The 12,328-nt window shown below is 41.0% G+C and overlaps 1 protein-coding gene across 5 annotated transcripts in view; it reads right to left on the bottom strand.

Moving 5' to 3' along the window:
* AFF2 (ALF transcription elongation factor 2) overlaps positions 1-12,328 on the bottom strand; it is a 325,500-nt gene that overhangs the window by 137,473 nt on the left and 175,699 nt on the right. For all 5 annotated transcript variants that reach the window (XM_063170495.1, XM_063170500.1, XM_063170497.1 and 2 more), the window contains exon 4: positions 10,554-10,598. In XM_063170495.1, the coding sequence (XP_063026565.1) occupies positions 10,554-10,598 (45 nt within the window). The remainder of the gene's footprint in view (positions 1-10,553; positions 10,599-12,328) is intronic.

Genomic DNA, 12,328 nt, shown 5'->3' with positions numbered 1-12,328 from the left:
GCAACATTCCTTAGGGCTCCTGTATTCTTTCAAACATGATCGCTTTCTTGTAGTTTACACTTATCATATTAAGAAAAATGGTAATGAGGAGATCATGACAACCTCTTTTAAAAGAAACAATGACTCAATTGCCAAGGAAAAGAAGGAGTGATAACTATTTTTATGGTAAGAAGCCTCCAGTGAACGCCTCACTGTTGAAACTATGTTCTTTGTTTTTGTCTGAACTCAGGAATGACAAGGGGCTGCTCTTCAAAAAAATTCTAAGCACCAGTTTTCATTTGATTGGTACATTACTTTTTCAGATAACTTGCAGTTCAGACCTCTTGTTGAAAACATTAGGGACTCGAGAGGCTGGAAATGATAAAATACTGGAATAAGTGGGAAGGGATTAATTGGCTTAATTTAAAAATAAATAAAAAAAATAAGTCACTACTGGGAATGTGCCTACAAACCAAACATGAAGTGTTTTTATCCTAAAGCTCAGAAGAGCATTTTTAAAGGTTACTCTACCTTGGTGTACACAACATTTTCTTTAGTAAGATATACTCATGGCAAAGAAATTAATGGACTACAAAGCCCAAAGGGGCTTTTAACACTCGATGCTTGTGCAATAAATGCCTTCAGAGGATCTCAAAGCATCCCTCACAGAAGATCAGTACCTGCCACTTTCTAGCTTGGCTCCAGAGGTGACATTTGGTCCATGCTTTAACCCCCTCTATCAACCCACAGCAAACACAATGAATACAACTCTGCCCATTTTTTTTCCATGCCAGTCTGCTATGCCCTTGTGGGCTCCTGTTGCTCCTGTTTCACCCTGCAAAGTACCAGTAGGTATTTCCACCTCCCCAACAATATTTGCTCACACATTGAACAGAAATTTCGGAACAGAGAAAACATTTAAACAAGAGCTATAGAGTGTTGATAACAGGTTTCTAATGACTGCCACACCAAGCCCTGGCCCCAGGAGCTCTGGAAGGCCATGCAGGGACACTTTGAGCAGGTAGAACACACAAGGTATGAGGATTGTTTTAAAATAAATCTGGGCACTTGGGTCAGACCTTCAGATTCCTGTTTGGAGACAGCTTTTCCCTCCTGCCTCTGAACAACGGTCAACAAACACCTCAGGGCCCTGAAGAAATCAAATAATCTTCATTCTAACACTAGAACCTGACATTTTCTTCAGCTGACTTCTGCAAGGCTGGGTGCCTGTATGACTGATTTTAAATCAAAGAGAAATGTGAGAAATTCATTAAGGAAAAAAAAAAAAGAAGAAAATTATAAAAAACATTTTGGTCAGATTTTCCAGTAATTCAAAGAAATTATTACACCACTGACAAATCAATGTGGTAGGATCTACTGGCTAATTAAACAAATGTGACAATTTTACTGTGACAATTTGAAAACACTCAAAAGTGTCACCTATCCACAGTGTGCATTCTTCTAGAATGTATATTGAAATCCGTGTAGCGTAATAAGAAATTGAAAGGAACTTACATATTCAATAAAAACACAATTATAAGCATAATTTGAAATGTACAGCTAAAATAGATTGGAAGTTCATAAGGTTTCTCAGAACATTAAATTCAATGACATGCTTTTTTTAAAGAAATGTTAGAAATTCAGATAAGCCACAGTATGTAGTATAATTTTAAATATCTGATAGAGCCTTGCTTTTGCCCAATTATCACACCAATAATTCCAGCTGAGGACATGAATGCATTTTGCTCACAACTAATTTAACTTTCAACAATGGCAGTGTGGGTGAGGTTCTATTTCAGCATTTCACAGAAGGAGACACAGTGGAGCAAAGGGGCATCTCAAGGTTATTCAGGAAGATCAAATGTAGGGTGTTTTATCTGAGTCTATGTATTCAAGCATTTATTGAGAGGGTGTTCAAAGACATGAGGAGATGAACCATACCAGTCTTTCACTGGCAGATTTGAAGTGATGTATTCTGAAGACTGACAGCTGGAACAATCTCCACAGATAAGAAGGAAGATGCCCTCAGAAAGAGCTCTGCTGACTATGGAGCATAACAGACCAATGGCACACAGCAAAGACAGGAATTCTTCTCCCCAAAAGGCAGATTCTAGAGCTATTCTCACTGCAGAATGTGGAACAACTTGAACTTAAGACAGATGAGGATCACAAGACTGACTGACCACATCAGGCTCCTTCCACAAACCTCATGGGGGCTGGCAAGTCTGACTATGTGTCACCATACAACTCTTCCCAAGGAAATGTCCACCTGCTTGTCCATGGGGTCCCTCAGGAGGAAATAAAATAAGTTTTGGTCCATACATGAATTGGTGTCTGCATTCTTGCCTTAAGAAGTTAGGAGTAGCTTCAGTTAAACTCAGACCTCAGTGCATTATGAAAATGGCAAAGCACTCCTGGTTACTGCTGTAACAGGACACTTCCATCCATCTCTGAGCTCAACAATGGGATTCAAAGTTGAAACTTCAGGTTTGCTCCAGGTGTCAACTTTGTCCTGTACTCTTTACTTTTCCTCAAGGAGCTTGGAGCAGTAAAGCATCAAAAGTTGCAACATGCAGGTGTATACAAAGCATAAAGGGGGAAACTGAGCATGCCTCAAGTACCTGGTATCTTTTTGATCCATCATTTTAATTTCCCTAGTACTTTCCTTACATATGTTTCTTTTAACCATCAATTATTTTTTTATTGTCATAGCCAGAAACTTCAGAGGGGAATTTCAAAAATGTAAGCTCTTGAAACTGGTTTGTTTAGTTACATCTCCCAGTCCAGTCTTCCCTTGGACACTGCAAGTGTCCTAGCCCTTTCCTAGTCTGCTTCTCTTGACTAATTGTGATTAGACTAAGTCATCCTTCATGGACCCCACGAGCCTCCTGAGCAGAGCTGACTTACAGGGAAGATTTCTACCAGGATTTAAAGCGTGCAACATTTGCCCTCGGGGCTGCAAAAATGGAGCTCTTCCCATTTGCGAGAGAAAGAGCCACAGAAGATGTTACAGACATTTCAAACCAGAATTGTTTCCAAAGCATGCATTCATTTCAGAAAGTCTAACACAATTTTAATATGTTTTCAATGTCTTCATTCTGTGCCGAAAGCAATTTGTAATGTAGACTACACATTCTTAATCTATTTAAATGAAAGGTAACATTGCTAGCAGTTTAAACACTCAGTGCCCATATTTACCATGTTTCACTTTGACAGGACAAGATGAAATAACAAAAATGATTAATCTGAGACCAGAGAAATATTCTACTACCTGTATCTCAAAACAGGACTAGATTTTTTTGCTTAATGCTCTGTCAGTAACTGTGTAAGTGGAGTAGGGGAGCTTTAGATGGCTTTTCTGCTTGGCCACGCTGCAGACTGTCATTTTGGAATCAGCAGCAGCACTCCAGGACAGACACACAACAGGCTCTGGAGTTCTTAATCATGTTTTTATACAACATAAACTCATGAGCCCACAAGGTCTTTAGGAGAGGATACCTGGTACAGCTAGAGCCAAACACTGTAACACCACAGTAATGTTTCAAATTTTCCATCCAGTTCAGCACTTGGGGCCTTTTTCTGTTCATGGGAGCATAGAAAAGGTCAGAGTTGATCTGACATGCCAGATTCCTTGGGTCTGTTTTCTTTCACACTTTCACTCCAAGATAAGGGAATTACTCTTTAGTTACAAGGATGAAAAAGGATGGGAATTCAGGTCCCACAGGTCTCCAAATTGGGAGTAGGAATCTTAGTTTTATGACATTCTCCACTCAACTGGAAGACTCCACCAAATTGTTTTCCCACATTTTTCATCTCTTTCACTTATTTCTGGAACTGCAAAACTTAGTGGTATTTGAAAAAAACAATATATAAAATAATGAATGTTTTTAAGTCCTGTAGAGAGTGCATTTGATCTTCCCCAAGAGTTGCAAAGCTTGCTATCTTTTCCTCTAAGAAAATAACTTTGTTTCATTTACTTTCTTGTTTGAACTGGCTTTAAAACAATTACTTTGTATAGTCTCATAAACAGTAATTATTTTTATCATAATAGAGTACTTAATCATAGTGAGGATGCTGAGCATGTAACACTGCAATACATGGTGGATTGTTTCTGAGCTGACTTTTAGTGAGGGAGAGAAACTAAAAATGGTTGTTTTGGTGAAAAGAGATGCTGAAGAGCTTGGAAGACAAACTTCACTCCTTCACTGGCAGTCATTCACTTATCATTTATCATGGGAGTACTTTGTTTCTCTTCAGGAGCAGCAATACATGTCCAAACTCTTGTGATGGCAGCTCACTTTACAGTAATTTTAGTAGCAATGTTAAATCTGGCAATGATGGCAGAATTATATCATACTACTGAAATCAGCAATATTTCAATTTGGCAGTACAAAAATATGTGCTAAAATATTATGGTAAAGCAGATAAGAAAACAGAATTGAATAGTGAGTTTGAAACAGGTGCACAGCAATCTCTCTCTCTTTTCCTGAATACCTTTTGTAATCTTTTTTTATTGTTACAGTGTAGACAGGCTGCAATAGACCCACATAATGATCAGATTTTACATTTCAAAGTTCTTTGCTAAATAATTTATTTAATACTGCTATGAAAATAAAACCTTTATTTGATAAATGTGCCTGCAAGCTGGAATCAGACCTTGCTTGTCTGTCCTGACAAAGGTCTAATCTTTTGCTGCATTACATCTTGAAGAGGCATTTATCCCTGTAACAGGCAGGTGCAGAACACCAGCTTTCGAGCACAGGAAACTCTGCACACCCACGCACATTTGTCAGAGCAGACAGCCAACCTTTCCTCCCTGTCACCTCCCCAGCAGCACAGCCTTGCCTTCAGCTGGCAGCACCAAGCAGATTTATGCTATAGATCTACAGCACAAGTGTAGATCACCTCAGATGCAACCTGTGCAATCCAGCCGTGCAATGGGGGCCCACAAACAACCAAGCACTGGGCATCGACTCACCAGCTTCCCACCCTGCAGCCTGAGGACAGCTCTGAGCTTTACACATGAGGCACCCTCAAGTTAATGCAGGCAGCTTTGGGATTGTGCTCCTCAAGCGCTTTTCTCACAGGTGCCACCATGATGTTGTCACTGCAAAGGTGAATGGCCAAAAATTTGGATAATCCTTTTCTGCCATGGTCAGGGGCAGCACCCGGGGGCCAAGGGTGTGCTCTGGGCTGGGAAGACCTAAGTGCCTTTTCCAGCTCCCTAAGAGCCTTCTGCACTCCAAGCCTGTCCTCAAATGACTCCAACTACTGATGTCACCCTTCCTGTGTGCATTCTGGACAGTGCACAAAATGCTGGGAAAGGATTCCTTCAACCTTCCTGGAATTGCTGCTGAATGCAACAACTGTGGTGATAATGTTTGTGGTGATACTGAGACCAATATTGAGCTGATCACCTACCAAACCAGGAAGGAGCTGTTCTCAAGGAAATACTCAGCATTTTTTCCATTTTCTGGAGTGAGACCAAATCTGCAGATGTGCTCAGCAGAACAAAGAACAGGTCTCTGCCTTTATGTATACCTAAAGTAATGCAGAGGTAACTATTTCTTTATTTTATAACAGCAGCAGCAATGTAAGTGGAACTGCTGCCAATTTATACCAGTGTGGGAGGAAGAAGAATTCAATGAACTCAAATGAGATCAGAGGTCAGTGGAATTACCCCTTGATTTATATTGATGTGAGAGCAGAAACTGGTTCTGCCTCCATTGAGAAAATGCTGATAAAAAGCTTGAAAATGCAATAGCTTAGAAATTGCTAAGAAATTAATTGTTTTTATCCATCCAAATCTTTGTGTACATAAGCAAAGTCTGAAGGAAAAAAACAACTCTCAAAGCAGGCTATTACCCGTTCCATGCATGCTTTCAAAGGCTGCACGCCAGAGCAGGGACAAAGGCCACAGATCCACATTTACACTTGGGTTAACTTTTCAATCCATTTTTTCATTTCAATAGAAATAATAAATCACCTTATCCAGGAGAAAGACGCAGCTTGACACAAAACATACGGTGCTGGGCTATTTTTATAGCACACCTAAGACGTATAGGGATTCATTTATTTACTCAGCTATTTAAAAGTGGCTACTCTTACTCATTCTCTGGACAGCTAAATGCCAGGTTGCTAAGTTACTGTTACTTGACATCATCTCCTCCCCAATGTGTTCCCACATTTGACAGGTTCACATGATTTACTAGGCCAGTCAGCTCGTTATTCACTTGTCCAGTGACGTCTGGATAATCATTTTAAATTCACATCATGTCCTCCCCAGCAAGCCCCCAGACTCCACATGAAAATATTTAAACTACCCGTCAGCTACTAAGTGCATATGTAACCACACTGGACAGCATACCTGTATTTTTCAAATTACAATTATTATAATTAGGTTTAGCATCATTCTTCAATGTTGTTTGTATTTTAGAAGAGAAAACAATTACTGAGGGGCAAATAATGGGCTGTATCTGTTACAGTCTAATTTTGCTATGTGAACAGCTCACTTCAGCTGAGGGTGAGACATATTAAATCCGTTAGAGCTTTCAATTGGCATGAGGAAGGTAATCCTACACATAATATGCAGAGTCAAGGGCATTTTCACCTGCTGATCAATTTACATATTCTCCCATGTCATTAGACAGGAGCTAGTCATCAGAAGACAACCATACAAATTACAGACTTTGCTCATTTAACTCCAGTCATTTTTACACTTATTACAATCTGAACCATATTTGGGATCTGTTTTGCTTCCAGACTGGAAAGCTTCTAATTAGTATCACAGCTGTCCACATACCATCAGAAGTCCATCTAGTTACTTGATGCCTTCCTACTGTGAATATGCACGTACAAGAATTCTTTTGTTCCTCTAAGCAGGGACGGATTTGCAGACAGCAGAGCCTGCCCGGGTGGTTACGATACAGCCACGAGAGCTGCAGGGCTGGGTTATGTCCAACTGACTGCCTGAACACCCAGCCCAAATTTCCAATTTACACTCTGAGTCCTCCAGAACATGTAGTTAAAAATAATTTCCTTTCTCTCCTGTGTGGGGTTGTGCAGCTATCAACTCTTTAGCCGGGGCAAACCAGGGCTAAGGTCCCTTCTGTGCTCTCCACAGACCACAGACAGGAAAAGGATCACTGCTTTTCACCCTCAGTGTCACCCACACACCTCCTTTCCCTGGGCCAGCACATGGCTCACATCACAGGCAGTGACAGCAAGGTACACTGATGGAAAGCGCTGGTACAAGTGGCACAAGTAACAGCTTTGGAGACTGGTTGTAAATGTCAGCTCTCCCGCCCCATCTGCACTTTGGATCACAACATTTCAATGAACTCATTTTTCAGTGGATGCACATAGCAAGTGACAACTTAATTTAAATCTATATTAACAAAATGTGAATTACACGGACATACTTTTAATTGCCTGTCTTCCATACTATCCACACTTTCAAAACCACAGCATTGGCTGGAAAAATGACTCCAACACATTTTGGAACAGAAAAATGTGTAGACCACCAGGTATTTGCCTTTTTCTTTCAGTTTGGTATTAGCAGCTTGTATTAAATGCAATCTGTGCTATCATTACTCTTTGGCCTTAGTTGCATAAGAGATGAGGATGATGATTACTATTATTATTTTTTATTATTATTTTTCACAACCTTCTCAGCCATCCTGGTTAGAAAAATAAAATCAGCAGGAGACTGGTCTGCCATTAACCTTTGGCTGTAGTATTGGGAACAGTCCTTAAACCATTTACACAAGATGACATAAGTAGCTAAGTGTTTCAGGAAATCTAAAGGACTGTGAAATTTTGTCTCTGAAGACTCAGGGGTCTGAATGAAGTCAAGACCTTTCCCCTCACTTGGTTGAAAATTTTAGAATATAAATTCAATTAAACCTTTTTTCTCCAAGATGGGAAAAAAAAAAAAAAAGCAGAAGACAGATTAAGAATTACAAACCTCTACAATTACAGAAACCATTAATCAAGTTCAGCTTGAAAAAAGAGCTGTGTAAAATCAGAGGTCACAGATCTTTGCAGGAGTACCTCTTCCTTGTAAAGTCTAGTAAGAAATCCTCGAGAGTTACTGTGTCTTTCTGAGGGATGGAACTGAACTAATTTCTCAACTTAAAAAAACAGAAAAAAAGATCAAAACCAGAAAAGAAAAAGCAAAATTCAAGGTGTGCATTGCTCCAAGGGTGAGTGCCAGGCAGAACACCCTTCTCCAGCTCTTTGGGGAGCAGACAGCAGACACAGCCCAGAGCAGAAACTGCCAGGGGTTGCCAGTGGTTTGGTTGGGCAAAATGCACAATTACAGCCAATTACCCACTTTTGGGGCTTGGCTGTCTTGGAATTCTTTGTGTTTACCTCTGCAACATCCCCGATAGGACAAAAATGTGAAAAATGTGGGTTTTTTACTGAGAGAAGCTGCCATGAGGGAGCTGAGACCCACACTCCCAAAAGTTCATCAGAGCCTATGTAAATGGCCCTGAAAGGCCAAGAAATACCTGTCAGGGCTGGAAACTTAATCCAGGTTCTCAAAGTGCAAGTTTCTGCTGAAACCAAGGGTCATTCCTTCATCTGGAGCAGCCAGCCTGAATCTTCTGACACAATTTCCATGGGGAGCCCAAAGACTGGATTTTGACCACCGCTGGGCATCACATTCTCTTACTTATTTTTTCTCCATTGCCTGTCAAGTAGAATATGATACCCTGCATGCAGCCAAAACACATTTCCTGCTAGCTTGTTCTGCAGCATAAATTTAAGAAGAACAGAGTAAAACACTGAGAAAACCCAGGTACTTCGAGTGCCAGGTGTGCTTCAGCACCACATGTGGCTGGAATCCTGAGCTGCTGCCCTGAGGGCATCCAGCTGGGGCTGGGGTCTGCTGGGTCTTTGCTGGTTTGTATCCCTTCTTCACAGGCCCATTAATGTCCTTGTGAGAGAGATCCCCAGAGACATGGAATCCTGCTAAATCCCTGCTCTCAAGAGTGCCCCCAAATTCAATGGCTCACTGGTGGCAGAAGCAGGGACTCTGCAGGTCATCCCTATTATCTAAAGACAGAAAATCCTGCTCCAATCTCAACAGGTTTCAGAAGGAAGCCCAGCATATTGTGCTTGTTTGTTGACTCAAATGACAGTCATGGAGTAGGAAATAGGGTCATCATCGTGATTAGAAAAAAGACATTTCTGCTTCCTGTGATTAAACGAGCTGTTTCCACATTGAAAGTGTCACCTGGATGACTGATCCCTGAAATTCCCCCATCACATTTTCTTTTGACGCTTTTTACTGAAAACAACTGCTTTCCCCAACCAGCAAGTCATTCATTCCAAATATAGTAATGAACCTAATTGAAATATATAAATGGAAGAAGACATTTCAAATGTACCAAGTACTTTGCAGAGCCTTTCAACATTTCCTTTGTTTTGCTCCCTTAGTGTTCTATGGGTAATAAACTTCTGCTCACTTTGAAGGTTGAAAGTAAATATTATTTATTTCCTTGCACTCATTGCTCCTGGGTGCTCATGCAGGATCTTCTCCCTCAAGGCAGGTCTACAGGAACACGCCTGCCTGCTGCCTCAACACACTTCTGCAGCAACGCTGCCACCCCATAAGGACACGTAGAGCAGCCCAAGATAATGTGTGTACAGAAACCAGGAGCAAGTTTTCCAAGCTATTTAACTCTGAATTGCAATGAATAGTGAGAAGCTTATTTTATTTTATAAGCAGAGTAAGTCTTTGCAAACAAGCTGGCATGACTGTTATACATGATTTCAGGTCTGGGTAGGTCTGCAGCACTACCTCCAGTAGCAAGGTCATGGCTGGCAGAAATTCCCACTGAAATTTTAATCCCTTCTACACCATACATCAGCTGGTTGGCTGGCAATCCCAGGCAGGTAACTCTGACAGATGGGAAACTCAACCCATGAGGAGAAAAACCTAAATCTGAGAGAGGGACTGGTGGGTTGCAAACCGCGCCCAGGCATATCTCACCCCAAAGTTGGGGTGTCTGAGGAAAAGCCCATCTTACACTTAGAGTAAGGCATACAGCTTGTGCACACTCCCTTTTTCTTATTACATGATCTTGTTGCAATTAAGCCATTCTTAGTTTGGAGTTGCAATTTTCTGTATTCAACCACTGACCACAGATCACAGAAAAAAACATGTCTGTAAGTCTTTAAAAAAGCCATGAATGATGAGCAATTGTAGTCTAGAGGAAGAAGGAAGGCTGTAGGTCAGCTTGTGAGTAGAAGAATTAAGGCAACTGCACCTCAGGGTAGGAGAGAAATGTGTCCTGGATAGACTCAGGGACTGAGAGCTTGAAAAGAACAGGAACATGTGCAAATCCTGACTCGAACAAGCTGGCAGATGCAGAGTCTTAGGTGAACTGATCTCACTAAGGAGTACCCTGGGCCTATCCCCTGTCTGTGTCTCTTAATACAGACCCACTGATATGTTATTATTTAACTACAGTGTTAAAGACAGCCCTATAAACCCTCTCCTTGGAAGATGAAAATAACAGCACTACAATTATACAGGAGATAAAAAAGCAAAGGGTATTACTTACCCGCAGTATTTCTTCCACACAGCTGGAGTCATTGGGAAGGGCAACCTAGGTTTAAAGAAAAAAAAAGAAATGTTTAGTCAGGTGCTGGATGCAAAGTTCAACCACACAGGTGAACAGCTAACAAGCAACTGCCTCTGTTTGAAGACTGCTGTATCCATGCTTGCTGCCTACCAAATTTTCCAGTTCAGATCAACATAAATCATCAGCAGGACCCATTTTGTCAAAAGTTGTTTTTTTCTTCCACACTGCTTTGTGTTCCTAACGACACTTTTGAAGCAATAAAGTACTCTGATTTCCTCACAGTTGAGAACTGGCAGTGGAATTGCCTGAAACTTCTGTAATTGAAGAAGATCCCACTGTTACTCCTATCGGCAGCCTTCAGAGAGAGGGCGAGGTTTGCTTTAACTTGCCACATGCTGCAGAGAAGGACAGAGGTGATAACAGGAGAAAGCTGTTATCATCAACTATCTTATCCTACAGCTTAATAGGCTAACAGGCCAGACAGCTCTTAAAACTTAAATATATACTGTAGTAAAATACTGGTTGGACTGTAAGGGTGGTTGCTGATTTTGTTGTCCCTCACTCCATCAGCCTGTTGCAGGTTCAGTGTCCTCTGCAGCCTGCACAGCACACAGGTATCCACCTTGAGAGGCCTGACAGCTGCTCCTTCCCCCCTTAAAAAGATTCAATTTATCTCTGTACCCAACCACACTCACACACATACAGTGATGTTGCTAATATATTCCAATTGAAAATACTTGTTAAATGGTACTTACAGCATTTGCCACAATCCCTCATTCTAAGGATATGAAAGAGCACAAAACCTTTAAATACTGTGAACAATTACAGAAACAACAGGCAGGTGTGACCTGTGTGTGCAGCCACTCTATGGCACTTGCAGAGAGCTGTGGTGGGATCTTATCACGGGGTAAAGCAGGAGAGGAAGAGACAATATTCAGGAAGGGACCAAAGCACAGGTGAGTCCTTTGTGCCATAAATATTCAGTGAGACTTTTCTGTCGGGTTCTTCTACCTTATTGCCCTTAGTAACTGGTTTGGTGAAAGACAGTCATGACTAAACTTAATCCCTGTCATCCTAATCTGCTATGGAGCTTGACCAGAGCACTGGCCATGGCCTTCTGCCTGCATCTCAGCCAGCACTAAGCTTCATGGATAAATCCACACAGCTACAGAAGTCAAAGACCACAGACACCTCTTAGATCACCAAGCTCATGCTCTGCTAATGTAGCAGATTTTCCCTATATCTTATAGTACTATGGCTAGTCTGACCCAAAACTGTAGGGAAATGGGTCTCCCATTTCTTCCCTTAATAAAGTATGGAGTGTTGTAAACTACTTGGTACTTTCTTTATCATGGTTAAAATTTTGTTTTCAGTGTCAACTCAGCTTTTCTGTAGAGCTCTTCCCACTACCAGAAGTAATCCATTACTTCCCTTCACATTTACACCATACACAGACATGACACGAACTTTTTTTCAAATGCTCAATGTTCAACTTTTACCTTCTTTCCTGATAAACCAGATTTTCCTCCCCTTTGGCTTATTTTATCACTGTTCTCTGAATTCCCAACAGTTCAGCAGTATCTTGGTAAAGGATTACCCAAGTGAATATGACTACACCACAGGGATATTAATGATTTTTATCTATTAAAGATTATAATATTCCACAATATCACCTTAAAACTGTCAAACAACCAAAAAAAGAGCCTTACCTTTTGTCCCCAGTTTCTACTCAGCTCAAATTACCTAACAAGCCT

This window comes from Melospiza melodia, chromosome 16 (assembly GCF_035770615.1).
Source record: "Melospiza melodia melodia isolate bMelMel2 chromosome 16, bMelMel2.pri, whole genome shotgun sequence".
NCBI classification, from domain to species: domain Eukaryota; kingdom Metazoa; phylum Chordata; class Aves; order Passeriformes; family Passerellidae; genus Melospiza; species Melospiza melodia.
Note: the sequence above shows the minus strand (reverse complement) of the source record. Positions and strands in the feature narration are given on the sequence as shown.